Source organism: Penicilliopsis zonata (assembly GCF_001890105.1).
Source record: "Penicilliopsis zonata CBS 506.65 unplaced genomic scaffold ASPZOscaffold_4, whole genome shotgun sequence".
In the NCBI taxonomy this organism is placed as follows: domain Eukaryota; kingdom Fungi; phylum Ascomycota; class Eurotiomycetes; order Eurotiales; family Aspergillaceae; genus Penicilliopsis; species Penicilliopsis zonata.
The window spans coordinates 906,590-931,965 of NW_019208914.1; the positions used below are offsets into that span (position 1 = coordinate 906,590).

The 25,376-nt window shown below is 52.1% G+C and overlaps 14 protein-coding genes across 14 annotated transcripts; 8 read left to right on the forward strand and 6 right to left on the reverse strand.

Moving 5' to 3' along the window:
• Nucleotides 1-457: 457 nt before the first annotated feature.
• On the reverse strand, nt 458-1,315 carry ASPZODRAFT_130432 (hypothetical protein). The gene is made up of 3 exons (XM_022722500.1): nt 1,291-1,315; nt 1,053-1,184; nt 458-985 (listed from the first exon to the last, which is right to left on the reverse strand). Exons 1-3 carry the CDS (start codon nt 1,304-1,306, stop codon nt 543-545), a joined length of 591 nt encoding a protein of 196 aa, XP_022582917.1. The 5' UTR covers nt 1,307-1,315; the 3' UTR covers nt 458-542.
• Nucleotides 1,316-2,357: 1,042 nt separating this feature from the next.
• On the forward strand, nt 2,358-3,155 carry ASPZODRAFT_63002 (hypothetical protein; the record flags this gene model as incomplete). Its single annotated transcript, XM_022729119.1, has 1 exon — nt 2,358-3,155. The coding sequence occupies one exon, from the start codon at nt 2,358-2,360 to the stop codon at nt 3,153-3,155; it is 798 nt and encodes a 265-aa protein (XP_022582918.1).
• Nucleotides 3,156-3,239: 84 nt separating this feature from the next.
• Nucleotides 3,240-5,279, reverse strand: ASPZODRAFT_93002 (hypothetical protein; the record flags this gene model as incomplete). Its single annotated transcript, XM_022730459.1, has 3 exons — nt 3,240-4,656; nt 4,718-4,853; nt 4,916-5,279. The coding sequence occupies 3 exons, from the start codon at nt 5,277-5,279 to the stop codon at nt 3,240-3,242; spliced, it is 1,917 nt and encodes a 638-aa protein (XP_022582919.1).
• Nucleotides 5,280-5,921: 642 nt separating this feature from the next.
• On the reverse strand, nt 5,922-7,877 carry ASPZODRAFT_150643 (hypothetical protein; the record flags this gene model as incomplete). The annotated part of the gene is made up of 5 exons (XM_022725647.1): nt 5,922-5,985; nt 6,055-6,959; nt 7,016-7,273; nt 7,332-7,663; nt 7,760-7,877. The coding sequence occupies 5 exons, from the start codon at nt 7,875-7,877 to the stop codon at nt 5,922-5,924; spliced, it is 1,677 nt and encodes a 558-aa protein (XP_022582920.1).
• Nucleotides 7,878-8,511: 634 nt separating this feature from the next.
• ASPZODRAFT_140706 (hypothetical protein) lies at nt 8,512-9,092 on the forward strand (the record flags this gene model as incomplete). Its single annotated transcript, XM_022724686.1, has 2 exons — nt 8,512-8,527; nt 8,575-9,092. 2 exons carry the CDS (start codon nt 8,512-8,514, stop codon nt 9,090-9,092), a joined length of 534 nt encoding a protein of 177 aa, XP_022582921.1.
• Nucleotides 9,093-10,010: 918 nt separating this feature from the next.
• On the forward strand, nt 10,011-11,190 carry ASPZODRAFT_130437 (hypothetical protein). Its single transcript, XM_022722501.1, has one exon. It carries the CDS (start codon nt 10,215-10,217, stop codon nt 11,043-11,045), a length of 831 nt encoding a protein of 276 aa, XP_022582922.1. The 5' UTR covers nt 10,011-10,214; the 3' UTR covers nt 11,046-11,190.
• Nucleotides 11,191-11,642: 452 nt separating this feature from the next.
• Nucleotides 11,643-13,210, reverse strand: ASPZODRAFT_61473 (hypothetical protein; the record flags this gene model as incomplete). The annotated part of the gene is made up of 3 exons (XM_022728990.1): nt 11,643-12,476; nt 12,542-12,998; nt 13,065-13,210. 3 exons carry the CDS (start codon nt 13,208-13,210, stop codon nt 11,643-11,645), a joined length of 1,437 nt encoding a protein of 478 aa, XP_022582923.1.
• Nucleotides 13,211-13,814: 604 nt separating this feature from the next.
• On the forward strand, nt 13,815-14,756 carry ASPZODRAFT_62055 (hypothetical protein; the record flags this gene model as incomplete). The annotated part of the gene is made up of 2 exons (XM_022729045.1): nt 13,815-14,152; nt 14,213-14,756. The coding sequence occupies 2 exons, from the start codon at nt 13,815-13,817 to the stop codon at nt 14,754-14,756; spliced, it is 882 nt and encodes a 293-aa protein (XP_022582924.1).
• A 452-nt stretch (nt 14,757-15,208) lies between these two features.
• On the forward strand, nt 15,209-16,369 carry ASPZODRAFT_93016 (hypothetical protein). Its single transcript, XM_022730460.1, has 2 exons — nt 15,209-15,544; nt 15,625-16,369. The coding sequence occupies exons 1-2, from the start codon at nt 15,279-15,281 to the stop codon at nt 16,256-16,258; spliced, it is 900 nt and encodes a 299-aa protein (XP_022582925.1). The 5' UTR covers nt 15,209-15,278; the 3' UTR covers nt 16,259-16,369.
• Nucleotides 16,370-16,454: 85 nt separating this feature from the next.
• On the reverse strand, nt 16,455-18,983 carry ASPZODRAFT_14554 (hypothetical protein; the record flags this gene model as incomplete). Its single annotated transcript, XM_022725097.1, has 1 exon — nt 16,455-18,983. One exon carries the CDS (start codon nt 18,981-18,983, stop codon nt 16,455-16,457), a length of 2,529 nt encoding a protein of 842 aa, XP_022582926.1.
• A 1,237-nt stretch (nt 18,984-20,220) lies between these two features.
• ASPZODRAFT_61988 (hypothetical protein) lies at nt 20,221-21,267 on the forward strand (the record flags this gene model as incomplete). Its single annotated transcript, XM_022729036.1, has 2 exons — nt 20,221-20,576; nt 20,643-21,267. The coding sequence occupies 2 exons, from the start codon at nt 20,221-20,223 to the stop codon at nt 21,265-21,267; spliced, it is 981 nt and encodes a 326-aa protein (XP_022582927.1).
• Nucleotides 21,268-22,119: 852 nt separating this feature from the next.
• ASPZODRAFT_130443 (hypothetical protein) lies at nt 22,120-23,316 on the forward strand. The gene is made up of 3 exons (XM_022722502.1): nt 22,120-22,505; nt 22,559-22,942; nt 22,996-23,316. The coding sequence occupies exons 1-3, from the start codon at nt 22,256-22,258 to the stop codon at nt 23,241-23,243; spliced, it is 882 nt and encodes a 293-aa protein (XP_022582928.1). The 5' UTR covers nt 22,120-22,255; the 3' UTR covers nt 23,244-23,316.
• Nucleotides 23,248-24,077, reverse strand: ASPZODRAFT_130444 (hypothetical protein). The gene has a single exon (XM_022722503.1). It carries the CDS (start codon nt 23,958-23,960, stop codon nt 23,343-23,345), a length of 618 nt encoding a protein of 205 aa, XP_022582929.1. The 5' UTR covers nt 23,961-24,077; the 3' UTR covers nt 23,248-23,342.
• Nucleotides 24,078-24,165: 88 nt separating this feature from the next.
• On the forward strand, nt 24,166-25,330 carry ASPZODRAFT_1594180 (hypothetical protein). Its single transcript, XM_022726408.1, has one exon. The coding sequence runs from the start codon at nt 24,532-24,534 to the stop codon at nt 25,192-25,194; it is 663 nt and encodes a 220-aa protein (XP_022582930.1). The 5' UTR covers nt 24,166-24,531; the 3' UTR covers nt 25,195-25,330.
• The last annotated feature ends 46 nt before the right edge of the window (nt 25,331-25,376 follow it).

Here is a 25,376-nt window from a genome sequence, read left to right on the forward strand (position 1 = left end):
GAAAAGAAATGCTGGCCATGCATTGACAGGTCACAGCGCCGCTTCAGCGCACGTGCAAGACGCAATGACCTCACAGTCGACATTGGCCAATCATATGTTACGAATTTGAGTGTACGGCTGAATTAGGTTAAGGCGTTGCTGAGTCATGATTTCCCTTGTTTGGTCTCGAACAGCCCAGGCAGGAAGAGTTGGTGCCTTGCCTCATCCATGGATCAGCGGCTGTTATCAGATATCCATTTCCACGCAACACACAAGCAAAGGAAGCGATTCGACTTGACAAAGGCATCGGGGATACGCCAAGGATGACCAGCCCAGTGGGTTATCGGGAAGTTGCTAGATACTAATTATAGTTTCAACGTCGTGGTTTATCTGGACTTTGTTAGATGCTGACTGCAGCTTCAACGTGGTTGCCAGGAACAGTCTTTGAATGTCTGATTCACTCTTTACTATTTTTATACAGGATATCATATTTCTTCTCACTCAATACACTCGCTAACGGGACATTTCCGTCGCCTCGTCGACCCAGCTGTCAGGCAAGTAGCTTACCAGCGGTCCTCACGGGGGTGGTGGTGGTGGCCACCCGGGGGGCCCTCGAAGCCGCCAGGGCCACCAGGGCCACCGGGACCGCCGAATCCGCCAGGGCCACCAGGACCGCCGAATCCGCCAGGGCCACCAGGGCCGCCAGGGCCACCGAAACCGCCAGGGCCACCGGGGCCGCCATATCCGCCGGGGCCTCCAGGACCGCCAGGGCCGCGAGGGCCGCCGAATCGGTCCGGGGGAGGGTAGCGGCTGGGGTCGTAGGAGTCAGCGCCGTGGCCCTGAACATAGTGCTCGTCGTACATCCTCTCGGCGCTCTGCTTGGCTTGGTGGTGAGCGCGAAGCTTGTCAACCTCGTCCATGCCCTTGGTCTCGGCGAGCTTGTCGACCTCAGCACCGACAAAGCCGGCAAGAAGCTCCTTAGCGAAGGCGTGCTTGACCTCCTTGCCTATGGAACAGAGTTAGACAATGAAGGAAAAAAGAAAAAAAAGAATGGTGGACAGGGTGTGACCTACCCTCCTTGCGCTGGTGATCCTCAAAGGCCTTGAAAGCCGCGAAGGAAGCACCACCGGCAATCAGCTCGTGGGAGAGCTTGGCCTCGTGGTGAGGCTGCTCATACACCTGACGGTGAGCGTCTTGAGCTTCGTCTATTGGGCCAAAAGTCAGTGATACTTGCTCCTCAACAATTCAGTACACCCCGCTATACAGACTGCCACCTAAGCAGAAGAAAAAGACCATCAGGGAAACACATACCCCAGCCAAAACCCATGTTTGCTGTTTGTGTAGATTTGAAGGTATGTGGAAGAGTGAGGGAGTCAGGAGATTGTTTGATGGATTAAGAAAAAGGACTACAATGGAGGGGTTCCCTCCCCTTATATAGGACGGAGTAGTTACTCCTCCGTAAGAGAAAAGGTCAGCTCTGTTGCTTTGCCCCTCGTCCTCTGCCCCACCTCGAGCGTGATCATCTGAAGACCAGCCTCACGGAGGGAGGGACTAACAACTCGATTACCTTAGGCAGAAGTTAGATTCAGCTTATCCAATCGTCCATCCTTTGGTACAGCCTACAGAGACCGACCCCTCCTTTTCGTCGGTGGAGTTTACCAGGAGTGGCAGTGGCTCTCTCAATCTGAAGCGAAGCGCCGAGATACGGGCAATGGGCCGATTAGGTTACAGGAGGTCGCTCCATATGGGCGAGGACTACGGAGTACGCGTCCGATTCAGCCGGGTCTCCCGGTGATTCCATGGGTTTCATTATTATGATGCTCTGGGACTGCGCCATAATTAGAAGTCGTCTCCTGCAGAAGGTGCTGGAACTGTGGAAACACCCAAACATCATCATCGGAGTAGGAGAGTACGTGGACCAATCATGTGACATCATACTGGGGCTTGGCGGTGCTGCGCCAAGCTGGTGGCTGAGGTATTTGCACCTGTTTGCACTGCACTGCCACGCGTGGCTGGGCTAGTGTGGCTGCTGCCCCTCACCAGCTGCATTATTGACAATAATATTAGGTACTATTGACAATTTGACGTCAAATAACATCACTCCTACTACTCCGTACTACTAACTATAGGGATCTAACTATCTTGCCGCCTACTCTTTCTTTCCGTACAGTTTTCATTATGTATCTTGTACACCAATTACCAGATATCTCCACTGATTGAGTAAGAACCTCCCCCCCCACTGTACAGATACCTCCCTCGGCATTATTCTCTCCATATTGACTGGGCGGGTTTTGGAGTAAGCTAGGTCGAGGCCGTTACCAAAGCTCTCTTTGTACATTATTATTATTATTATTATTATTATTATTGCACAACAGAAAATGCCGACAAAGACCCCCTCGCCGGCCGATTTCCCCCCAAACCTGACAGTGACAGTCACCGAAGCCCCCTCCTCGTCGCCAGGCTCTGGCCCAGCTCCCAACATCCTCCTCCTACTGCACGGTCTGGGCGACACTGCCGCAGGCTTTACTGCATTCGCGCGGGCCCTACAGCTCCCCGAAACCACGATCGTCACGCTGCAGGCGCCGACGCCACTCCCCTTCGACCTCGGCGGATTCCACTGGGGCGACGATGTCTCGTTTGATTCTGCGTCGGGCGGGCTCGACATGGACGCCGGGTTCACGCGCAGCACGCGCATCCTCGTCTCGAATATTATACGCGACACCCTCCTCGCCAAATGCGGGTATCAGTTGCGAGAGATTCTGCTGCTGGGATTCGGCCAGGGCGGCATGGCTGCCCTGATGGCCGCAAGAGAGCTGGACAAGACCTCTAAGATTGCCGAAGTCGATGAATCTTCTTCTTCTTCTTCTACAGAGCTTACGGGTTCTCTCTCCGGGGTGATCTCTATCGGAGCTCCGTATCCGCTGTCGGCGAGTACGCTCGGATCGAAGAATCGCACGCCTGTCCTCCTTGTGGGCGGGAGGGAGTCGACCGCCGTGACGGATACCGCGGTCCAGCGCACAAAGGAGGCTTTTGAGTTCGTAGAGCTGCACCGGTACGCTCGACGCGGGGATGGAATGCCCCGGAATAGAGACGAGATGATGCCCGTCATGCAATTCTTTGCGCGGCGGCTACGAAGTAGACAGGGCGTGCCGGCGGGTAGTATCGAGATTACATGATGCGAACAATGCAGATAGAAGGGGATGGGGGAAAGGCATATGAGTGTATAGTACATGAGGAAAAGCTTTTTTATTATAACGTCCCTATTTTACTTGCGCGAGGGCTGTTCGTGCTCGGTCGATGGATTCCCTCATCTTGTTCCCGGGAACATCATCTGTCCTGGGCAGCCCTCCTTCACTGACTGTGTGGCGCAGGCTTGCCTCCGTCTCGAGCAGGGCGGTCCGGCCTTCCTCGCGGACTTCAGTCTCCCAGAACTCTCGCGCCGTGTCCCATTTCTTTTGCTGGCGGCGCAGCGAGTAAATAAACCCCACGGCAGCGAACGTGCAGGCCTCCGAGACAGTTGTCACGGGGAAAGACACATAGGTCAGGGCTGAGAGGGCGGAGGTCAATGTGGTTGTTGAGGCGCTGAATAGGACGAGGTTCTGTGCGAGTGCTTGCAGTGACGGAACGGTCTCATTAAGTAGCCGGGCGCGACTTGTCGTGACATGGGTTGGCCAGGGAGGAATTTCAGGCGGCAAAGCAGGGTTTTCCTCTGTGCGTTCTGCACCGGCTTCTTCGATGCTTGAATTGAATGCAGATTGCTGCTTTTCTGGCATGTCAAGCAGGCCCGCCTGCTGGAGTTTGCCTGCAGTGTATATCACCTCCGTTTCCGCCTGTTGGAGGTATTTCTTCTCCAGGATTTCCGACGTAATCATGGCCACATCATCGACACGCCAGAACAGCTTCCACCAGGAAAGACCCTTCCACCGCTTGCTGGCGAACCCTTCCTCCAGCGAGTCCCGAAGCTCTGTGTGTGCCTTCTCGGCCCACGCGGTCACGGACAGCTCGAGGTTCTGACGTACCGTATCCGGAATTGCCGCTTCTTCAATCTCCTTGGCCCGCACGGCCTCCTGCGTAGCAGCCTTTGCCGCTGTAGAATCGAGCAAAGACACAATGAGAGACTCTAGCAACGGGTTGAGACCTCCGTCTTCATGACCCTTCGGTTGAGACGACGACGACGACGACAGCCAATCTAGAATCGGCTGGACACCGCTGGTATTCCAACCACGCTCGTATTCCGATGCGTTCCGAACCGACTCGCGGAACTTGGCCAGCGCTACCTCTGCCTTCTCAATATCCACAAATGCAAGTCGATCATTCCCTGTACCCGTCTTGTCCGCAACAGCAAGTTCAATGGCGCCACGAACCAACCCGGCATCCGCTTTCAGAGCGGCGCGCGAAAACATGCTGCTATATGCCAGCAGCCCGTCTGCACCCTTCCCGCAGACCAAGGTCTTATGAACCGGGTTCCTGATCACATTGTACCGGCCGGAATGAGAGGTGGGGATCGCAATGGTAGGAACGAGAAACGTGTCCGCGGTAATTTCGGCATCGACGCGGCCTCCCTCCGTGCCAATCGTTGAGACAAGGATCTCTATATTCCCTTTCCTCAAGGCGGGAGACGGGACCGTAATCGTAGGCAGAAGATCGCCAGGGAGTGTCTGTGATGCCTCGCCATATCTAGAAATCAGCACCCCTTTTTGTTTAGACAAAAAGAAAAGAGGGGGAAAAAAGGACATACCTTATTAAAAGTCCTCTTGAAAAGTCCTCATCGTGTCCATCCAGTATATCCTCCCAGTCTTCTCTCGGATTCAAAGGGTCCGCCAGCAACAAGCGGACCAGTCTGCGCGCAGCGGTTGCATCATTCAATCCCAGGACTATCAAGCGTTAGATAAAGGAAAGAATTTTTTTTTTCAAAAGTAATATATGGGAAGCATACCCGCTACACGAACAACAGGTGTCTCCGACTCCAACCCGCGTAGCGCAAGGTGCATCCGACTAAGATTGACCTGTTCCGGCGCCGCGGCTCTCACCCTGTCCAGCGCCTCGTACAGCTCGCGAAACCGCGCCGGAACATTCCGGAGGGCATTGATACCTGGCGAAGTCGCGATAGACCGGTGATTAACGGTGGATGCGGAGGTTGATGGTGACCCTCTTCCACGGCTGTGATTGTCGCTGTTGCCGCTGCTGCGCGTTGTGGCTGCGCGTCTCCAGACGGCGCATGACGGGCAGTAAAAGACCCCCGTAGGGTCTGCCGGACGTGCGAAGCTCCTGGAGAGCGATCCGCGCAGTTTGGGAGGCATTGAGGGCTGGCGAGGAGCGTGGGTGGTGGACGTGGGTTTGGATTCTTTGATCCGTATGTTTCCTTGCGGCGAGTTAGTCGGGCTTGGCACCGTATACTGGGGTACAGAGTACAACTGACATCCGAAAAACAAGATACGGGTCTACAGTGATTACGTTATTTATTTCAGGATGGGCGTCTAATAAACATATTATTGGCATGTACTATCACAAGGCAAGCAAAACGGCAACAACGAGATTCGTGGTGTATATCTTCATCAACTCGTAGAGCCCAAAACGTCACGGACGCGGAGGCTACTGTCCAGGAAGCGAACAAGAAAGAACAGATGGTAGCAAGGCTTGTGCAGGGGGGTTCACTTCCATCTCCTGTCTCAAGTAGATCGAATAAGCCTCCCGGGAAATGATGCTCCAGTGAAAACACCATGGAAAGGAGGAAAATGGAAAATAGACACGGGAGGACAAGACCGGCCCTCTTGGGCCGCACGGTCAATGCCGGGCCTTTCTTTTGGATCTCTATACAGACAGGAGAGCCGGGTCTCCAGGAAATCTGACAGGGTATCTGTGAACAAGGCTGATGCGAGGAAAAGGAATTGCAAGATCAAGACGAGAAGAACCTACGAGCCGCAAACCGCTGTCCGGTGCTCTCACGCTTCCTTGGCTTCTCTGGTTGCGTCTTTGTGGCGACGGCCCTTGCCCGCACCAGCCGACCTACTGGAATTAGTATTGGATTTGCAGAGTGGGTATTGTCTATCATTGCGGGGGAAGGGGGAACCTTACATGCTGATCCGTCGTGCCACAGAGGCCAGGCCGGCGTCATTGTCAGCTTCGTGGTGGGCACGTTCAATAGCCACTCGTCTATCCTCCTCGCTCTTGCGAATGACTTCCTCCTGGCTAGGAGGCAGACGTTCGTTTTGAAGGTCAACCTTGCGGGCGTCTTCAAAATTATGGATGGCCTGCTTGATACCCTCGGCTCCAAGCATCAGCGTTCCAGTAGGCAGGCGACCACCAGCCGCGGTCTTGAGCTCTGTAACCCGCTCCGACTCTTCACGCAGAACCTGGAAGACCCGCGAAAGGCGGCCAATGGCGAGAATCTTGTTCTTCATAGCACGACGCTTGAACTCGCTGGTTTCGACGTCCATTGCCAGCGGGGGGGACGAGGGACCCGAGGGTGAGGTGGTTGGCGTATCGTCTTCAAGCTCCTCTTTGGAACAGGTGTTAAGGATAGCAATGAGCATATCCGTGATCTTCTCTCCAACAAACGGAAGGGACCAGGTGAAAACATCCATGAAGTTGGGCAGCCAGTACGGGTGAGGGGTGCAGTTGAACTGGCGAATGTTCATGACGTTATTCTCATACTTCAGGACGGCAGCTTTGTTGTTGTACACGTCCAGATAATTGGGGGCGCTGAAGATGGTCATCACGCTGGGGAAGCCTGTCGTTCGAGTCTTCCGGTACATGCGGTAGCCGGCGTCTTGGGCTTCGTGGGCACGGATGATGGACAGCAGGTTGTTCTTCTCGAGAAAGTTGCATGCAGCTGGGTAGGAGAAGAAATAGGAGCAGCCTCGGACACTGTTGTGGATGAAATATTCCCCGGTCTTCTCCTGGCCAAACTCCTCAAGAGGATCCGCCCATAAAATGTCACACATCAGGCCATGGGTAGGGGGTTCTCTGAAGCGGTCAATCTATGTGTCCAGTCAGTCAAAAGATCTATTCAACACCAGTGAAAGCGAGTGCCTACCGCTTTGATGTCTTCCAGGGTATGGAGCTCAGGGCTCAAACCACCGTGGATGCAGAGAAACTGCTTGTTCATGACGGCCGCCAGCGGCAGGGAGCAGAAGGACTCGATGCACGCCTCGTAAATCCTATCGCTATATTTGTGCTTGCACTCGAGCTTGAACGTAAAGTAGTCGGTCAAATGTCTGCACTCGTGGTTGCCTCGCAGCAGCCACAGACTGTTGGGGTACCAGATCTTCAAGGCCCACAGATAGAGAACACACTGCACGCAATTAGCATATAACGAGGTGAATGAACCAACAAGAAGCACTGTTCCCTACTTCGATGCTAAAATATCCTCTGTCGACATAATCACCCAAGAAGAGATATCGAGTCTCCGAGGGGTCTCCGCCAACCTCGAAGAGTTTCATCAGATCGTAGTACTGGCCATGGACATCGCCACACACGGTGATCGGGGCGTCCATCTCGAGCAGGTTGGGCTCGGACCTGAGAATCTGCGTGCCGGCATGGATGATCCATAGCGCCTGTTCCTCGGTAAGACGGCCTTCGCGGTAAAAATGCTGCTTGAGAAAGTTGAGGTTCGGCTTGGAAGGGTCTTCGGGCGACCAGAACAGGTCGTCGGTCGGCGTGTTCAGGGCCGGCGCTTGCACCTCTGTTATATTCCCCGTCAGTCAGTCTCCTCTATTTATCATCCTCTCTTGCAACCCCTCGGTAAACCTCCTCCACTAATTTTCGCCCTTCACCGTACCTTTGATCACCCTGTCCAACGTCGACACCTGCGTCCCATCCTCCATGGTGTGGAGGGTGAAGTCGATCTCAGGGACCGGCTTCTTGTTCGTTACCGCTTGCGCCAATGTCCGATCCATGGTGACTCCGACGAACGTGTGCTCAGTACTGATTGTTTGCAAGTCGCAGAAATGGGTCCCAGGGGACTTCTGGGCGGAGTGTTGGTGGGGTTGACGTTGACCCGCGGCTGGAGCTGAACCAGGGCGACAGGAGCTGATGTCAGATGCGTCAAGAGGGGTCTTTCTGCGCGGAAAAGAAGACAAGAGGCCACAGGAATTCCACAAGACCAATAGGTGTCCGTCCACAGTCGACGAGAAAAAATCACCGAGCAGCCAAGACAACCGAAAATAACACGGCAGTCGTGGGTCGCGTGGAGGACGGGGCTGGGCCAGGCGGTGATGATGCTAGCGAAAGATTCCCAGCAGACAGACTGAGCACGTAAACTTGGCGAGCACAACGGTCCTCGGTTACTATGGTCGATAAGGGCTAGTTTTAGAGCAGCGATTGCCAGCAGTAACTGGCTGGTTTGTGAGGTGTTTGCTGCTTGGTGGCGAACCTCCTCGGTGGGCGATTGTTTGTGTCGGACTGAGGCACCAATCGCTGCTTAGTAATGCTTAATGGCTGGGGCGGGCTGCGGGGACAAACAGCCCAGGCATACGGAGGAATTGGACTGTCGTTCTGAATGTTCTCTCAGCACTAGGTTACAACGGCATCATGTATGAATCGTATAGTAAGTGGTTCTGCTTGGTTTTGATTGCACAATATGCTGATATGCAGAACCCCACCCCCTCCTCGCCCAGGTGCCCCTTACCGTGTCTCCCTTCGTCAACCTGCCGACTTCGGTCACCCTACCCTACACGTACAAAACCGTGCCGACCAGTCTCCCTCCATCGGTGACTATCGATGCTAGCCAGCCAGATGGTAAGGCCCGATATGTGGTGTCCGCTAGTGGAGAACACGCCGCTCACCCGGAGGAGATCCTCGGGGCGTGCCGGTCTCTCGAACAGCATCTGAAGAAGACACAGGCGGACGCACAGGAGGCAATTCAGCGATGGGAGACATCCATCCGGGAACGAGATCTCGCTGAGAAACGGCGCGTTGCCCCCGGATGGCTCGATCGAGATGAGAAGCTGTTACAGCCCAGCAGAGCGGCTGCGAGTATGGGGTCATCGCATGAGCGCAGTCTGCTGGACAGCCAACCGGCCGGACCAGATATGTCTCAACTCCCATCTGTCTCCCCTCGGGATGAGGGTGCAGAGCTGGATCGGGCGTTTGGGGGGTTGGACATGCAATGAGATCGGGAGCCTGAAGAACACCATGCCCAGACACCCAAGCTATGTCACCGCAAAAGAAGTTGCGTTGTATCCCACAAGTCACTGCGCTTTTAATGAGCAGTCTCAATCACACAACCACACCCATCAAACGATGTCTATACGATATCAGGAACACCAACACTTGTAGTTCCTACAGGCTGAGTGGTCAACTTGATATCACAACTGGGAAGCAAACTTCGGAAACGATCTGATGAGTGGTTTTGCCAGTTTCCTTGCCAGATGTTGACTGCAAAGACAACCATACCTCATACGTCCAACGTCAGTGCTCGACAGTAGCCAATTCACTTGCCTTGCTCAAGCTCAAAAAATGGTATTGCTCGGGAAGAGGATATCATATCCGAATGTACCAGTGAAGTGACCGACAAACCTCCACTTAAAGTATCTCTATGGACAACCAGGCCTCCAAATTGGCCGGACTGGGTGAATCTATAATGGACAGCTTATTTTTGCTATACTCGGATCCTCATCGAACAGCGCTACCACACAATAGCTGATGGTAATTGGCGGTTGGCATTTGGCAATTCAAAAATAACCATGGAACCCCCTCCAGGGACACACTTGATTGATGGTAGCCAATCAGTGATCAATTAAACTATCAATTAAACTATCTGCTGTGAAACGATCCAACGATCCACCCGAACCCGAATACGAACCGAGATAACTTTAGATATCTCATGCAGAAAACAACCACGCTCCAGAAATGCAGACAGATCCTTGCTATTTCGAAATGAAAATCAGGCTCCTACATTCTTCGAAGCTGGATTTCTGATCCCGTCAGTGTACGGTTATGTCATTAGGCCATGTTAGTGAGTCTGGAAAGCCCTCAAGATGCGAAAGTTCGTATCCGATAGAGGGAAAACGTGAGTGCCTGGAAGCCAGAATTGATCGGCATAGACCCTTTCAACCATGGGCCTGGTAGCCCTATGCAAAAACGCTGTCTATATCATCCTATAAAGAGACCTGCAAAGTCGCCTTCTCTATGCGAATATCATCCAGCACAGCAAACACATCCAATCCATCCAATTCTCTTGATTTCTTCATCTCTATACAAACAATCGACCAAGTCGTCTCCACTCGAGCAAAATGAATTTCAAATCCTTTATGCAGCGCTCCGGGCCGATGATCCCCTTCGGCATGACCTTCGGCACGTTAATGATGCTACTCATTGTCGGCCTGAACGGCGTCCCAGGCAACTTTATGGGCCCTATCGTCACAATCAAAACACAAGACCTGTCCATCTCGCCGTCCTCGCTATCTCAACTGACTGGCATCAACCTGACGGATGCTGGGACATCCAACCTCACGGCCTCTTCGTTCGACCTTGCGGACAAATACATCTTCTACCTATGGGGATACGCCACCACGGAAGACGGAAAGACGACCTTCCACAAACGCAGCTTCAACTACATGAAGAACATCGATGTCTCGACCGTCACTATTGAGGGCGAGGACTATGCCACCCCGCATAAACTGACGGATCTCAAGAAATCCGCCCAGACCAAAGTGATGGTCTCCGAGGGCGCCTTCCTCGCCGCACTGAGCAACGCTTTCTTCGTGGTCGCCGCGGGAGTCGCCGGCGCTATGGGCCGTCCAGTCCGCCTCCTCATCGTCATCTTCTTCACCGGTGTCACGCTGTTGACGGTCGTCATCCTTGCCGCGATGGTCTCGGCCCTCGACTTCGGAACGAAAAGCAGTCTCTCCTCCTGGAAGCATTACGGAGTGGACGTCACCATGGGCACCTCCGATCTGGGCATTGTCTGGCTGGCGGCTATCCATGTCCTCGTGGTCGGTGTGATGTGGGTTCTGATGGCTGTCGGGGTAATGCAGATGAACCCTCTGCTTAAAAAGGACGTGGAGAGGAAACATGACCACGAAGCGCTGGCCCAGCTCAGCACGGCCAACCTGGTTGAATAGATGGGGAAGGGGGTGGTGATATACAAGATCATACTACATTCTTTTAGTTGTTTTCTTTTCTTTTTCTTTTTCTCTTTGTTTTATCTGCATATAGTCAATTGAAAGATTAGCGCTGTCGTTTTAATGTTATCAGTTACTTTCATTCCTGCATACAACGACCAAATATCTACTCCATAGAAATAGATCAAGTCTTGAAAATATCAGCATAGATAATAAATAAAATAAGGTATTCTTCACGGGTATTAGTTAAGCTCTAATCTGATTGGCTTGTCTTGACTAAACATTATGGAATAATTCTTAAAGTAGAAACTAAGGCACAATTCTAGGGTTCTACGCCAGCAGCTGATAGCTTTATATTAGGAGATATAATAGGCTCCTTTATTAAAGAAAGTATTTATGAGAACCCAGATGAGAATTATTAGTCTAATCCCTTGCTGTTTTATTTGGTAATTTCTTTATTAAGTTTTGTAATGTAATTCAATCAACCTATATATGTATTTGCAGAAGTTCCAGTGTTTAGGTGAGAAGAATATCTTACCAAATACTATATCAGACCTACGTTATTAATCCAGGAAACGCCTAGTTAAGCATACCTGCCTACCATTCCCTCTGCCAGCGCGGGTTCGTCCTGATGCGCTCACCGTACACGCGGAACAACAGTGGAATGCTCGCCATGCCTAATGCAATAAACCCGAGCAGGCTATTTCCCCATCCGAGTCCCAGACTGTCATACATGTTCAGACCTCCGAGCGGGACGAGGGCGCCGAGAAGACTACGTAAGACGGTGTTGGCAGCAATGGCGCTCGCGGCGTGGGCTGTGAAAGCGTCGACGAGATATGTGTTGATGCACATGAGGATGATGATCATGCCGAAGCCCGTGAAGGCGTTGCCAATCTCTGGCACGATCCAGTGCAAATGCTTGTCGGCGCCCCAGCCGTAGAGGAAGAGTCCCACTGGGACGCACAGCGATCCTGGGATGGAGAAAAAGAAGGGGATCCGGTCCTCCGGCTTAACAGGATGACCAGACTGCATGATCTTCTTGATGCGCTGGTCGCTAAGTCGGCCGACGAAGAAAAGCCCTAACAACATCCCGGCCCCGCTCCCCAGGTACGCGAGCCCGACCATTGACGAGGAAAACCGGTACTGGTCTTCGTAGACGAAGGTGAATGTGGTGAAGAGGATGTACAGCAGGCCGTACAGGACCGCCACATACAACGACAGCAGCGTGACAATAGGCGAGAACAGCAGCATCTTGGTCGGGCGTAAGATGCTCAGCCGAAACATCTCCCCCGCGGGAATATTGGGCTTGAGTCGTGACTGATAGGCATCATTCCCTGTCTCCTTGCGCAGGTGGGCGGCCTTTTTTTCAAGGATGATGGGCGCGTACGTCTCCCGCAGCACAAGGAAACAGAGCAGCGTAGAGGCACCGGACTAGATCCAATATCAGAAAATGGGGTCCTCCTCACACCCTTACCACAGCGAGCAAGTCTACTCACCACAATAACCAAAACCCAAAACACCCATCTCCACCCCTTGTCCTCAACAATGAAACCCCCTACTACCGGCCCAATCACAGGCCCCAGCAGTGGCCCCAGCGACCAGATGGCCATCGCTGCGCCTCGCTTCTCACGCGGCATTATATCAGCAATGGTGCCACTACCAATAGTGATGGGAGCCACGCCCACGAACCCGGCGAAGAACCGAAAGGCAATGAGCGTGTTCATGTTGGGAGCCACGGCGCAGACAATCGAAAACACCACAAACAGCACGTTGCAGACATGGTAGATCGGCGAGCGGCCTGCCCACTCGCTCAGCGGTGCCACAACGAGCGGGCCAAAGGTATACCCCAGGATAAAGACTGAGACGACAAAGGTGGCCAGCAGGGTGCTGTCGTTGTGGAAGTCGACCATGACCTGGGGGACTCCTGGAGCGAACATCGACGAAGCCAGGGGCCTGAGGCAGCGCCGGGTGTCAGCAGCACGTCCAATTTGGAAGGAGGTTGAGGTTGGGGCAGCTCACGTGAGGAAAGTGACTAGGGAGACGCTGCCGATTATGGACCATTTGCGTCTGCTCGTCCAGTTCATCGGGTTGGCGGAGTCTTGTTCTACAGGCTCCTCCCACCAGACGGAGAAGGAGTTCTGCTCGTCATTCTGGTTGTCGATCATACTGCTTTCGTTCCGTGAGGGGTCTTTTTCTTTTGATTCGGCCATCTCTGGATCGGCAGCGAGAGGGTTTGTCTCTGCGGCTGCCATGTTTCATAACGAACGGATTGTCACGCTCTCTGACGACAAGTCAAGGCTCATACACGAGGATGAAGAGACTCGAGGGAGATTCGGAAGACTCTAAGAAGTCCATGGCAGAGTGAAGGGGGAAGGGGGAAACCATCACAGGATTCATGAGGAGTTACTACGACTGAACAGCCACCATCACGGATCTTTCGAAGCGAGCCGAGAGAAACAGTTGTATAAATTGCATCTCGACAGAATCCTGGGGTTTATGTGCTGGTTTATGCAGACCTTGACGTATTCGGGTTCGTATTCGGACGAGTTACTAAATATTGCGAGATCACTGCTGATCCTAAACGACAGAGGATACGAGTACGAAAGTTACTAAGTATATCGCTATATGGTATAGGGTCAGTGACTTTATAAAGCCCTACTAATTGTCTTGACACTCTCCAACCAGTCGCTGAATATCCATTACAATTCTTGATTCTGTGAAAGTTCCTAAGCGGTACCAAATATTCGATTGTCAGGCATAATGACGACCATGGTCCTTACCCAGTCCACCACCCCAAGTGTCTCCACGATCAAAGCAAAGAAGGACGTCCAGACGGAGTTGGTCTACTGGGAGAAGCTTCCAGGTCGCACCAAGGTCATTGATTTCCGTACGCCGGAGGGAGAGGCGGAATACAAAAACATTGATCAGTACAATGAGACGCACACAGCCCTTATTCGGGACATTCGCGGCGACGAAGCCAGCTACACGCTGGAAAAGAACGGATTCCAGTATTTCAAGCACGAGGTGACCGAGCTGGATGACTGGTCCAATGAAAAGAAGGTGGTTGATATTCTCATCCCGAAGACGGAAGAGCTAGTCCGAGAAGTGTAAGTTGCTTTTTGACGTTTTATCTGTCTGTACGGACCTAGATATTCATGTTGATATAGGACTGGGGCAACCAAAATCATCACGTTTGCCCATCGCATCCGCTGCTTTGCTTCGCACGAAGCACAGCTCGCTGACAATCGCGCTCCAGCTCACAGCGTGCACTCGGACTTCACGGCCGTGGGTGCGGCACACCATGTTGAGACGCTCGTCACTGACCCTGCCGAGCTGGAGCGTCTTCGCCAGACACATCGTGTGATGGCGATCAACATCTGGCGGCCTCTCAAGCCTGTCCGCCGCGACCCCCTTGCCGTGTGTGACTGGCAGACTGTCGACTGTGAGGATGAGTGGATCAAGAACCGTTTCATCTTCCCCTCAAGCTGGAACGAGTTGGGCAAGATCGCCCACAGCGACCGCCACGCCTGGTACTACCTGAGCGACCAGCTGCCCTCGGAACCTCTCGTCTTCGTCCAGTACGACAGCTCCCGCACTGCCGAGGGTGGGAGAACCCTCGCACATAGCGCTTTTGTCGATCCCAACTCGCCGGCCAACTGCCCGCCGCGCGAGAGTCTGGAGATCAAGTTGTTTGCATTCGTTCCTCTCTAGATGTGCAATGGGTTGGTTGGCTGCCAGCCTGTTAGTTCTGACTGGGTCAATGGCCTTCAAGCTAACCATATGATACAGTTCGAATTTTTAGTTTTGAATATATAGAGAGTGTCAGCGATTTCAAGTTGTTTGAAGCCTTTGAGACAATTTTTTTGTTATTCTGCCTTAGTATATATTATCGTTAGTAGTATAGAGCTAGAGATTACTTTGATATTAGTACATAGTTCTATGTTAACTAGTACCACGATTGGTTCCCAAGATGACCCGTTACTTCAAGTAAGTTATTAAATATACATATTGTATAAGAGTAGTAAGAATTTTCTTACTACAACCTTTTCTTCTACCGTACAACTGCTTAAATAACACAAGCATCGTCCACGCCAAGACAGCTTCTATCAGATAAGCTACAAAAAGAAGACCCGCACTCCACCTCTGCTCTCCGTCTCGTACCTTTCCACTTTCACCTTTCGAATTCGCAATCGCCAACTCTCAATAGCAGCTCTCTTTTCCCAGCAGTCCACCATGGAAGTCATCCATTCCGCCCCCGAGGCGTCCTCGTTCGTCCTCCTCGCCGAGCATCAATCCCGTACCCCTGCCTCCTTCTACTCCGGCCCCCCGGTTCTCCACCACCATAGCAAGCGCTGCAAGGTCGTCATCCTCGAGGCCGACCTGCTGGCCACCCCTGCTTTGAACGGACTACGCGAGCCCGCGAATGGTTCAGCCCCATCCGGTGCCCTTTCCGAGAGAGAAGTCGTCATCGACGGCGTGGATGTCTGGGTGACATCTGAGTATGCAAACATTGAACATCCTTACTAATTGGGATTCCTTTTTTTTTTGTTACGAGCTCAGCTAATGAGACGCTTTTAAGTAAATTCCTCCTGTATGCCCCCTCTACCTCTACGGGAGTTGCAATTCCCTACCCGTCCATCTGTCTGCATGCGATTCAACGGCTCCAACTCCCCGCATCCTCCGCCGAGGTCCAGGGTCTATACATGCAGATCCCTTCGCTTGCCACAACCGCACAAGTAGCCGACGACGAAGAAGAGGACTCCATCACATTAACCATTGTGCCGCCGGTACTCGAGGAGAAGGGAGACGAGGAAGGAGAAGAAGAAGTGGAGAAATCGGAGGAAACGCCTGTGCAGATGCTCTACGCTGCTGTCTCGGCGTGCTCGAATCTGCACCCGGACCCAGTGGAAGACAGTGATGAAGATGTCGATGGTGGTGTGCAGGGTAGTTCCCTCTTCCAGTCTGGGCTGATTGCCGCCGGGGCCGCGGGGGGTGCCCTCCCGCCGCCTGTGGAGGGGGGCTCCGGCTGGATCACCGCAGAGAACATGCACGAGTTCTTCGACGAGGAAGGGAACTGGATTGCTGACGGGGAGGCGCCGTCGCTGTCCCTCGGCCCGGGGGCGGGCACGGTACGACAGCGCGACGAGGGGGAGAATGGGGTCGATGCGCAGGATGGGAGTGACGATGAGACCAAGTGGAGGAGGACAGATTAAAAAAAAAGAAATCATTTTTCTTCTATCATTACAAAAGACAAAAGAAAGAAAACAAAAACGAAAACAAAATATCTACGCATGTTGAAGACAGGTACTAGTTTCTATGGTATCAAAAAATGGACAAGAAGCTAAGCAGTGATAAATAATATCCTCTCTTCCTCCCTCTCCCCATCCCCCCCCCCCCAAAAAAGAACCATTACTCCTTGAGAAACCCATCCCGGTCGTATAGACTAGCCGGCGTGCCCACCCCCAATCCAAGTCCGATAGTCTGCCGCTGCGGCGTGGTGAGGCCCTGCCTCGGCGCGCCGCGTTCACTGTGCATGCGCGACAGTCTCCGGCTCTCGACCGATTTATGAGGCGAGATGAATCCCGCCCTACCCCCGCCGAACTCAAGTGACATCCGCTGCTGGTGGGAGGGGGATCCGAACGAGTCCGGGTCTTCCCAGATAGTCACTGTGTTGGTGTTATTGCGAGGCTGCATGCTGCCGCCGTGGCTCTCGCGAACGCTACGGGAGCGCGAGTAGCGGGCTGGGCTGATCTCTTGATCTGCTGGACCAGAGGTCTCAACGGATCGTCGAAAGTCCCTGCTGTGTGGGCCTGTCGCGAGGGGTAATCTGCTACTGGGGGTGTTGGGGCTGGAAGTGACTGATACTGAAGTTTCCCCTAGCGGAACCGGGATGGATGTGCGATGGACACTGTTGCGTGCTGCTGAAATAGGGGATTTGCCGGGCTGACTGCGAGGGCCCTTGATCAACGATCGTCGCGGGCTGCCGTCACTGGATTTGTTGTCCGACTGCACAGAGGCCCTCGGTTTGCTGCTGGGTATGGCCCAGAACGGAACAGGCTTTTCCGGTGACGGAGTGCGAGACAGGCTGTGACTGGTGGCGGTGGGAAGGGAGGTACAAAGCGCGGGCAAAACCGTGTTATCGTTCTCTGCGCCGAAGGTAGAGTCGGTGGAATCGGTTCGAGCGTGCTTTCGTTTCCGCGGCGGGTCTCGACACAGAGCTTGCGAGGTTTCATTGAACTGGGTCAGGCTGTGCGTGTCGTGTTGGCTGTTGTGTTTTGATGGTGGGGAGATGGGAGAGATGCTGGACACCGAGACAGGCCCCGAGATGGATGATACTGCTGAGTGATGATGGGTTTCTAGCTCTTCCACCTCCTCTGGTTCTTCGGCCATGGGAGAGAAGACTGGCCGCCCAAAGGAGACGGGCGGATGGATCGAAATCCGCACGCAGTTTTGCCGGCGGTGTCCCTTGCGTGTGCCTGGATTGCCCTTCATCGCGGAATACAGTGGTGATCTTCCTGAGAAGTCGGAGGGTCGCGGCAAAGATCCTTCTGGAGTAGTAAAGCTTGGTGTCCTGCTCGCTGATACGCCTTGGGTGCGCGGCGAGACCCCGTTGAGGAAGGGATCATGATGGCTTTCGAACATCGAGTATCGCTGGGCCATGTGCCCTTGAGATGAGACCAACATGTTCGGATCGGCCAAGTTCAGATGGTGAGCGGGAAGGTTCGAATACGGCGGGGGTTCCATTCCTTGAGGACCCCATATCGACGAGTTATGTCGCTTGCTTGGACTTGAACTTAAAGACTCACTGCGTCGCGGTGGTGCAGTGGCCCTCTCGGTGCTGTATCCTGGATGACGAGCAGTCAGACTGCGGCGAGGAGAGGTATTCTCACTTTCCATCCGACGCGTATCGGAACTGGAGTACCCCGGGAAGGTAGGGCCCGTGGATGATGTATAGCTTTTACGGCCGCGATCATGCAGCCCGACATCGTAGGCACTGAAAGGGATGAAAGTCGGACAGGGCGGCAGATGGGGCGAAGTGAACTCGGCGATTTCCGATAGCGAAACCCTGAAGTTATCATCCAAAATCGAGCTGTCTGCATCTGCGGTGTCTAGACTCATCGACGACAAGTGCATTATCGAATCATTCTTCGATAGGAATCGGTTAGGCAACGTCACTGCAGGAGGCGGCGGCGGTATTGGACGGTCTGGCACGATTCCAGCCGTCTGAGTCGTGATACTCCCGGCTCGGATCCGTGCTGGTGAATTATCGAATACGTTGGGGACACTCTTCGTGACCGGATTCAAGCTCAGAGGGTTTTTGTGAGACACTGGCCACGCCTGCGATATAGGTCGACAGCATGCATCGCGACAGAAACGGTCCTCTTCCATCTCCGGTGTTTGTCTGGGAGTCGTCTCTGCCGGTAGCTCCATCACGCCCTCAATAGCCGACAGCGGGATCTCTTCTCTTTCAGTCGAGATTCTGGTCAATGTGTCGCGGATATTCTCCTCCAAAGTGGCCAGGGAGTTGATGCGAGGGATCTTTGGGAGGGCCTTTGGTCGTTGGCTGGATTTTGACAGGGACAGGGACTTGCGTAAAGAGCGTGCTCTTTCAATCATTGATACCGTATCCGACCCAGTCTTGCCTGGTCCAGACAGGCTTTCTCTCGACGCAAGCAAGCCCCATTCCGTTGGTCTCCCAAATGGCAGCTGTCCATACTGTCGCAGGGCCGAGCCTTCCTCCCGTGATAAGGAAGTGACCGTATCAGCCTGAAACCCTCGGATACTGCGAGCGTAGGGTCCTTGTCCGGCATATCGTATCTCGCGGGCGAGCCTGTCATGGCGAACTCTCAACCAGACCACAGTGCCCACTGCGGTAGATATCATGAAGACCGCCGCACAGCCGACGGCAATCGCAACCACGGTGGTCGTAGCCAGCATTTTGTCTGTGATTTATCCTGGTCGTCCTCGATGTTCAGAAACGTGGCTCTCTCTCTCACCCAGTCGACTGTCTTTTGACCCGGGCTGTTGCTACCGTTCAGAGCTGGAGCGTTCGAGAACCACAGGAAACAGTACAGAGAGAAGGCAGCGACAGGGTGGTGGCAAAACTGGGATGGCAGAAGGTGGCATCTCTGGCGTGTGGTGGTTTGTTATGGGAGAGCCAGAGCAGGGTCTGGGAGGAATGTGGATGTGATCATCACCGAGGGCGCGAAGAATGCTTGCTGCTCACTCCCAAACAGCTTGTCAGATCAAATGCGCCTTGATAAATGGATATGAAATGACCATGCAGGCTTACGTCTCTGCTCTTGACACCTTCCTCCATGGCCATGCGTTGTCGAGGTCATCCTGTGGAATGGAGGTTGATATGTCGTGTTTGCGGCCCTCTTCCGAGCGAATCAACAGGAAAATGGACAAGCATAGTAAGAAGCCTGATACATAGTTAAGAGAAGTCTAATTGAGACCTTCTTTTCTTGAATTGTGTTCAAAAAATGCTGATCTAGAGATAGAGCGGGTAGTGTGAAGCGTGAAGCTGTCACTAACTAAACCACAGGTATAGGGCGCTCATACTAGCGAATAGCAGAACTTACAAATTGTAGTCATTTTACTATTAACCAATTTTATAATCTTTATTTAATTTGATAGACTAATGATAGACTAGAATACTGACTATTCAATACCAATAGAGAGATATTGGTGCTGTTTTCTCTCACTAATAGTAAATATCCTCCTCTCTTCTCTACTTCATCCTACTTATTTAGCTACTGATGGATTCAATATAGCCCTTTTCCCCTTTACTTTGATTCTATGTCTTGATATTCAATGATAATATTAAGAATAAAGGATAAAGTATTCCTCAGAAGGTATATAGTAGTATATGACACTAGAATATTGAACCCATGGATATACTTCTTTTATTGGTAGGCAGCAACTCTCACTTCTTACTTTTACTTCTCACTTTCACTTCTCACTTTCACTTCTCAATTCTTCTTTACTTCTGAAACTTCTTTTAATCTGTTCTCCTTTCTCTGCTACACTTCCCTCTCTAGTCTTCCCTCTAGCCTCCCCTCTACCCTTCCCACTACACTCTCGTCTACACTTTTGTCTATCACCACAGTCTCAGCCTTAATGATATTTACTCTCTTTGACCATGTCAACATCTAAGCCCATACACGCGTTTATGCCGTCAAAGCCGAAGCGTCTCCAGGATTTCGCCTCCGACTTGGAGACCGCAGTGAACGCTGTGCTCCCCTCTCCAGAAAACAAGTACAAGAAAGTGTCTGTTTTCGCCTTCCATTGGGAGAATGACACGATGGGCGTCGAAACCCTGGAGATGGAGCTACTGGAAGTTTTCAAGAGCGTCTACAACTACAGTACTGACCGCTTCGTCATCCCAACCAAATCCCCCCGGTTCTCTCTCGCTTCGGAGATAAACAGTTGGTCTGGCCAGCATGCAGGCAAGGATACCGTGCGTATTTATATCTACTCTGGCCATGCAGGCCCTTCAGGAAGCAGCAGCAGCGCCTGGCATCTAGCGTGAGTACTCCATCGTAATTACCAGGCATCATTGTGAGAGGACTAGTATTTACTAACTTGATATAGAGGAGAGTCAAGCAGCTGGGGACAGCTAGTTGGCCCCACGGTCGACTGGCGGGTTGTACGTGTGCCAGTAGAGGATCTAGAGGGAGATATCTGCTACATATTTGACTACTGTTCAGCGGGATCAGTGGCTATGCACGACGGTCCGGAGACTATCGCTGCCATCGGCTGGGAGGAAGCAGCCGGCGCGCGTTTTGAAACCTCCTTCACTAGAGCCTTAGTCAATACGCTGCGGGAATTGAATGGCCGCCATGAAACACTTGCTGCTATATACGCCAGACTCTTTCGGGACGCCTTTAAGAGCCAAGTCGCCGCTGTGCCGGTTCACGTCCCTAAAAGAGGAGCCCCGAGTATCACCTTCGCCCCGTGTTCAGACATCTCCCGGCCAGTCACAAGAAGAATGGCGACTGGACTGCATCACAGCACAGATTATAGAGTGCTACTCAGCGTTCATATCCGTGGCCATATCAACGAGGCGGATCTGGAGCATAACAATCTTCCTTCTGGCGTAAAAATTGAATCCGTTTTTCGAGGCTTTGGCATAATCCTCTTTACAGTTCCAGTTGAGATGTGGACGATGTTGTCCGCCGAAGACTCTTCCTTTCGGTTTCTTGCCCATGTTACTTAACAACATCTTTCCAGAGCTGGAGAGCAATATCAGACCTCCGTTCTCATAGGATTAAGCAGCTAACAGAATCCCCTTGCACTTTCATTTCTTACTATTTTCTAAGTTTCTATCCCTTTCCACTAGCTAATAGATTTTTACTTCATTATTTCCATCTATCGATTGGCGTCTATTGATATATTGAGTGCAATATCTGAATATTTTCTTATTTCTTTTGATCCCTCCCAATACTCGCACCAGGTACTGCTAGTACCAGGTGCCTTTAACCCCCAATTGGCCTCCTTCTTTCTCAGCATCCATGTCTGCTCGAAATAACCAGCACAGGAACGATTTTTATTCGGATCTTCGATCATCCGTTAGAATCCCCTGCCCAATGATGCTCCCTTCCTCATGCAGTTCGTGGTACTGACCGTGCAAATGACACAGGAGATGGTCATTATTTCCCCTGCGACTCCACCATTAGCAGACTCTTACCGCCCCTGATTCGGAAGCAGAAAAGACCTATTATTGAGAGCTCTCAAGATTAATGCTGTCTATTTGGAGGATACTGCTACTCTAGTCGACCGGCGGCAGAGATGGTGGATACGGATTCCGGTGAGCTGGCGGGATGGCAGCACTGCCAACTGGCCCATGATCCGCCGTGATTTCCCCTACGGAGTAGTTACTACGAAGTAACTGGTGGACCTGGCATGTCGGCGTTGCCTTTGCTCTGGCGGCCTCCGTAGCCGCCCTCTTTCGGGGGCGGGACGGAGACGATATGGCGTCACTTATCCACCATTGTTGTGTTCGAGGTCTCCACCACCTCTACATGCCACGACCGAGACGAGACGAAAGGGACTAGACCTGTGTGCTGGAGGGGGGAGCTGTGGAGGAGCTACGGGGTACTTAAAGCTGGCGAGATACTTTCACTCTCCCAGCTTTCATCGAGTTTTTTTATCTTCTTCCACGGTTTCAGTTTCATTCTCTATCACGTCTTTTACCTCATCTCACAATGGCTGCTTCACCCATCCAGGACGGTGTCTTCGTCTTTGACAACACCACGCCACCCGAGCCTTCTAGTCTGCTGAGTCTTTTCTCGCTCAAGGGCAAGACGGCCATTGTGACCGGCGCTGGCGCCGGGATTGGTCTACATGTCGCCCATGGCCTGGCGGAGGCTGGCGCCAACGTGGCGTTGTGGTACAACAGCAACCCCAGCTGCATAGAACGGGCTGCAGAGATTGCCTCCAAGTACGGTGTTCAAGGTTAGTGACAAGGAGGAGTGAAAGAGTGAAATTCTCGTACTGATCAATACTAGCCAAGGCTTACAAGGTCAACGTGACGGATGCCAATGCCGTGGCCGATGCCGTGGACCTCGTGGTCAAGGAGTTCAATGGTCGGCTGGATATCTTGATCGCCAACGCCGGCATTCCCTGGACTAAGGGCCCTGCGGTGGACGGCCCTCTGGAACACTACCACGAGGTGGTCGATATCGATCTGAACGGCACCTACTACTGTGCCAAGGCTGCTGCTGCCCACTGGAGACGCCAGAAGGAAGAGGGCACCGACATCAACGGCAACAAGCTCACCAACTTCACCTACGGCAGCTTCGTTGCCACCGCTTCAATGAGCGGCCACATTGTCAACATCCCTCAGTTGCAGGCTGCCTACAATGCCGCCAAGGCAGGCGTCATTCATCTTTGTAAGTTTTTGATAAAAAAGAAAACGCAAGTATGAATAACGACTAACCATCAGGCAAATCCTTTGCCGTCGAGTGGGTTCGGTTCGCGCGTGCGAACACCGTCTCGCCAGGCTACATTCTCACCGAGATCGCTAGCTTCGTCTCACAAGATACTCACGAAATTTGGAAGCGGAAGATCCCCATGGGCCGCGAGGGTCTCCCGGAGGAGCTCAAAGGGGCGTTCCTCTACCTGGCCTCGGACGCTGCCAGCTACACCACTGGCGCTGACCTTGTTGTTGACGGAGGGTACACTTTGCCTTAGCGATTTTTTTTTCTATAGATTAATGATAGATGAGTTATGAAACTAGACCATAGAGGTTAAATCTATTCAATACATAAACTAGATGGAAAAATAGAGTCTTCATCTCTGACTCTGAAACCATCCAACCGCAAAGTCAACCACGGCCTCCATCCATCCTCTGATTTTATCCCCATCGCTCTCAGAGGCTCCATCGCCCTCGACACTTCTTTCCTTTGTGGTCTGCATCAACAACTCCTCCTTGGATAGAACACGCCTGTAATCATCCCCAAAGTACTTCTTGAGCAGTTCGCTTCTTCTAGGGACAGAGTATGATGACGACGAGAGATCCGAAATATGGTATAACTGTTCTTCTGGCTCGGATTCAGATATGTTCAAAGGGTTGTAAGTCGGCTTTGGTAAATCTTCTTCTCCTTCTTCATTATCATCATCATTTTCTTCTTCTTCAGACCACTCGAATGGAAATGGCAGATCCATGTTCAGGGTAAGACTTAGATCCGTCTCTGATGGGAGCGTTTCGAGTTCAAAGATGTTATGGGGGGCAGAGGAAGATTCTCTCAGGGAGAGTTGCTCTGGTCCGGTCTCGTCGTGTTTATTCCTCTGCTTGATTTGGAAACATCGACGGATCCAAGGGCCGTAGTAGATTGTCACAAAGAGGGAGGAGAGGAGGAGGCAGGCTGTCGGAAAGAGAGGGACTAGAAGTGATGATATATTAAACATCTTGAAATTCGCTGTTGGTCTGTTGAGGTATTGAGAAGGGAGAGTTGATATGGTAGAAATGAGAGTAGTTATAACTGACGCAGATGCTTTGTATAGTGAGACTGTCTTGGCTTCAAACAATACCTTAGACAAGACAACACTTAGCCTAGACAAGAACAATAAGAACGTACTATATACTAATGTCATTCATTCACTCTTATAAAGACCTGTACCCATGACTCCATCACAAGCCCTTGCCCTTGACACTTGATCTGATCCAGAAGACCTATCTATCTTTTCACTTGAACCAGTCGATTATTCAATTATAAATGACTAGTATATCTCTATTCCATCTTACCTCTTTCTCTTAATAGACCATCTACCATGTATCCGATCCTACAGAACCGATACCTCGATCCAGAGGCCCTTCCCACTCAACCAGAAGGCATATCATGGCTAGAGACGCGAGAGGACGAAATGGTCTGCAAAACATATTTATTTGTATTCATATCTAGAACTACGTGTGGTGTGTGTGTTACTGACTCATTAGAATGCCTGCCTCTCAGAAGCCCTCTCATGCACGACATGCTCCATGCCCTCTCCCAGGAAGATGATCCACGATATCGAAACAAACACGTACCGGTTCTGGAGCGACCCGCCCTTTGCGCATACACGCGACGAAGACGTTTCTCCGCTCGACGAGGCCGTCGCACTGCGTGAACCGCAATACGGTCGTCTTGCGACGCCTGCCCAGCGCGGTCGATATCTGGCCCTCGTGGAGGAGAGTGTGGATTTCGTCCGGGCTGAGCTCAACGTGAATATAAACACGACTGTGGATGTGAATGTGGATGACAATATGGAAATTCACCTGCTGTTCGCCTGTTATCGGGTAGACCATCATATCCATCAGCATTATCTGGCCCGGTCTTCGGTCTTGACCCTCGTGCGGGACACGGACGAGCTGCACGAATTAAGAAGGTGGATGTGGACGGTTTCCAGTCCGAGATATAACTGGAATAGTACCTCCTCCCACGAGATCGGCTCGATGCAAAAACCAGGTGACAAGGTACGCAGATGGCGCTGGCCCCGTGACCACCTGGCGATGATGCATCAAGTGGCCCAGTGGAGGCGCCAATGGAGGCTGCGCCAGCTGCGTGTGCTGGAATCAAGGGTCAAGTGGGCAAGGATCATGGAGGAGAGGCGCTGGCAGAGATTTGTTCTGATGCTGTGGATTTCTCACACTTCTGTCAACTAGCCTAAAGGAAGTGACTGAAAAAGTATCCATATGCTGGATATGCATTTGACCAAAATGTACATATATAAACTTTCAGTAGTTATCGCTGAGAACAAGTGTATACCAGTTGCAAAACTCATGTCTAAATAAAACCCAAACTCCAACCAAGGGATATCAGGAAATGAATGTTATGTAATGATTGC

Excerpts from the sequence above, each read along its gene's own strand:
- ASPZODRAFT_130443 (XM_022722502.1), top strand. The coding sequence starts at position 22,256 with ATGGCTGCTTCACCCATCCAGGACGGTGTCTTCGTCTTTGACAACACC. Across the intron at positions 22,506-22,558 it reads CTCCAAGTACGGTGTTCAAG|CCAAGGCTTACAAGGTCAAC; the intron begins GTTAGTGACAAG and ends GATCAATACTAG. Across the intron at positions 22,943-22,995 it reads GGCAGGCGTCATTCATCTTT|GCAAATCCTTTGCCGTCGAG; the intron begins GTAAGTTTTTGA and ends ACTAACCATCAG.
- ASPZODRAFT_130444 (XM_022722503.1), bottom strand. The coding sequence starts at position 23,960 with ATGTTTAATATATCATCACTTCTAGTCCCTCTCTTTCCGACAGCCTGC.
- ASPZODRAFT_130432 (XM_022722500.1), bottom strand. Across the intron at positions 986-1,052 it reads GGATCACCAGCGCAAGGAGG|GCAAGGAGGTCAAGCACGCC; the intron begins GTAGGTCACACC and ends TCTGTTCCATAG.
- ASPZODRAFT_130437 (XM_022722501.1), top strand. The coding sequence starts at position 10,215 with ATGAATTTCAAATCCTTTATGCAGCGCTCCGGGCCGATGATCCCCTTC.
- ASPZODRAFT_93016 (XM_022730460.1), top strand. The coding sequence starts at position 15,279 with ATGGAAGTCATCCATTCCGCCCCCGAGGCGTCCTCGTTCGTCCTCCTC. Across the intron at positions 15,545-15,624 it reads GATGTCTGGGTGACATCTGA|TAAATTCCTCCTGTATGCCC; the intron begins GTATGCAAACAT and ends GACGCTTTTAAG.
- ASPZODRAFT_1594180 (XM_022726408.1), top strand. The coding sequence starts at position 24,532 with ATGCCCTCTCCCAGGAAGATGATCCACGATATCGAAACAAACACGTAC.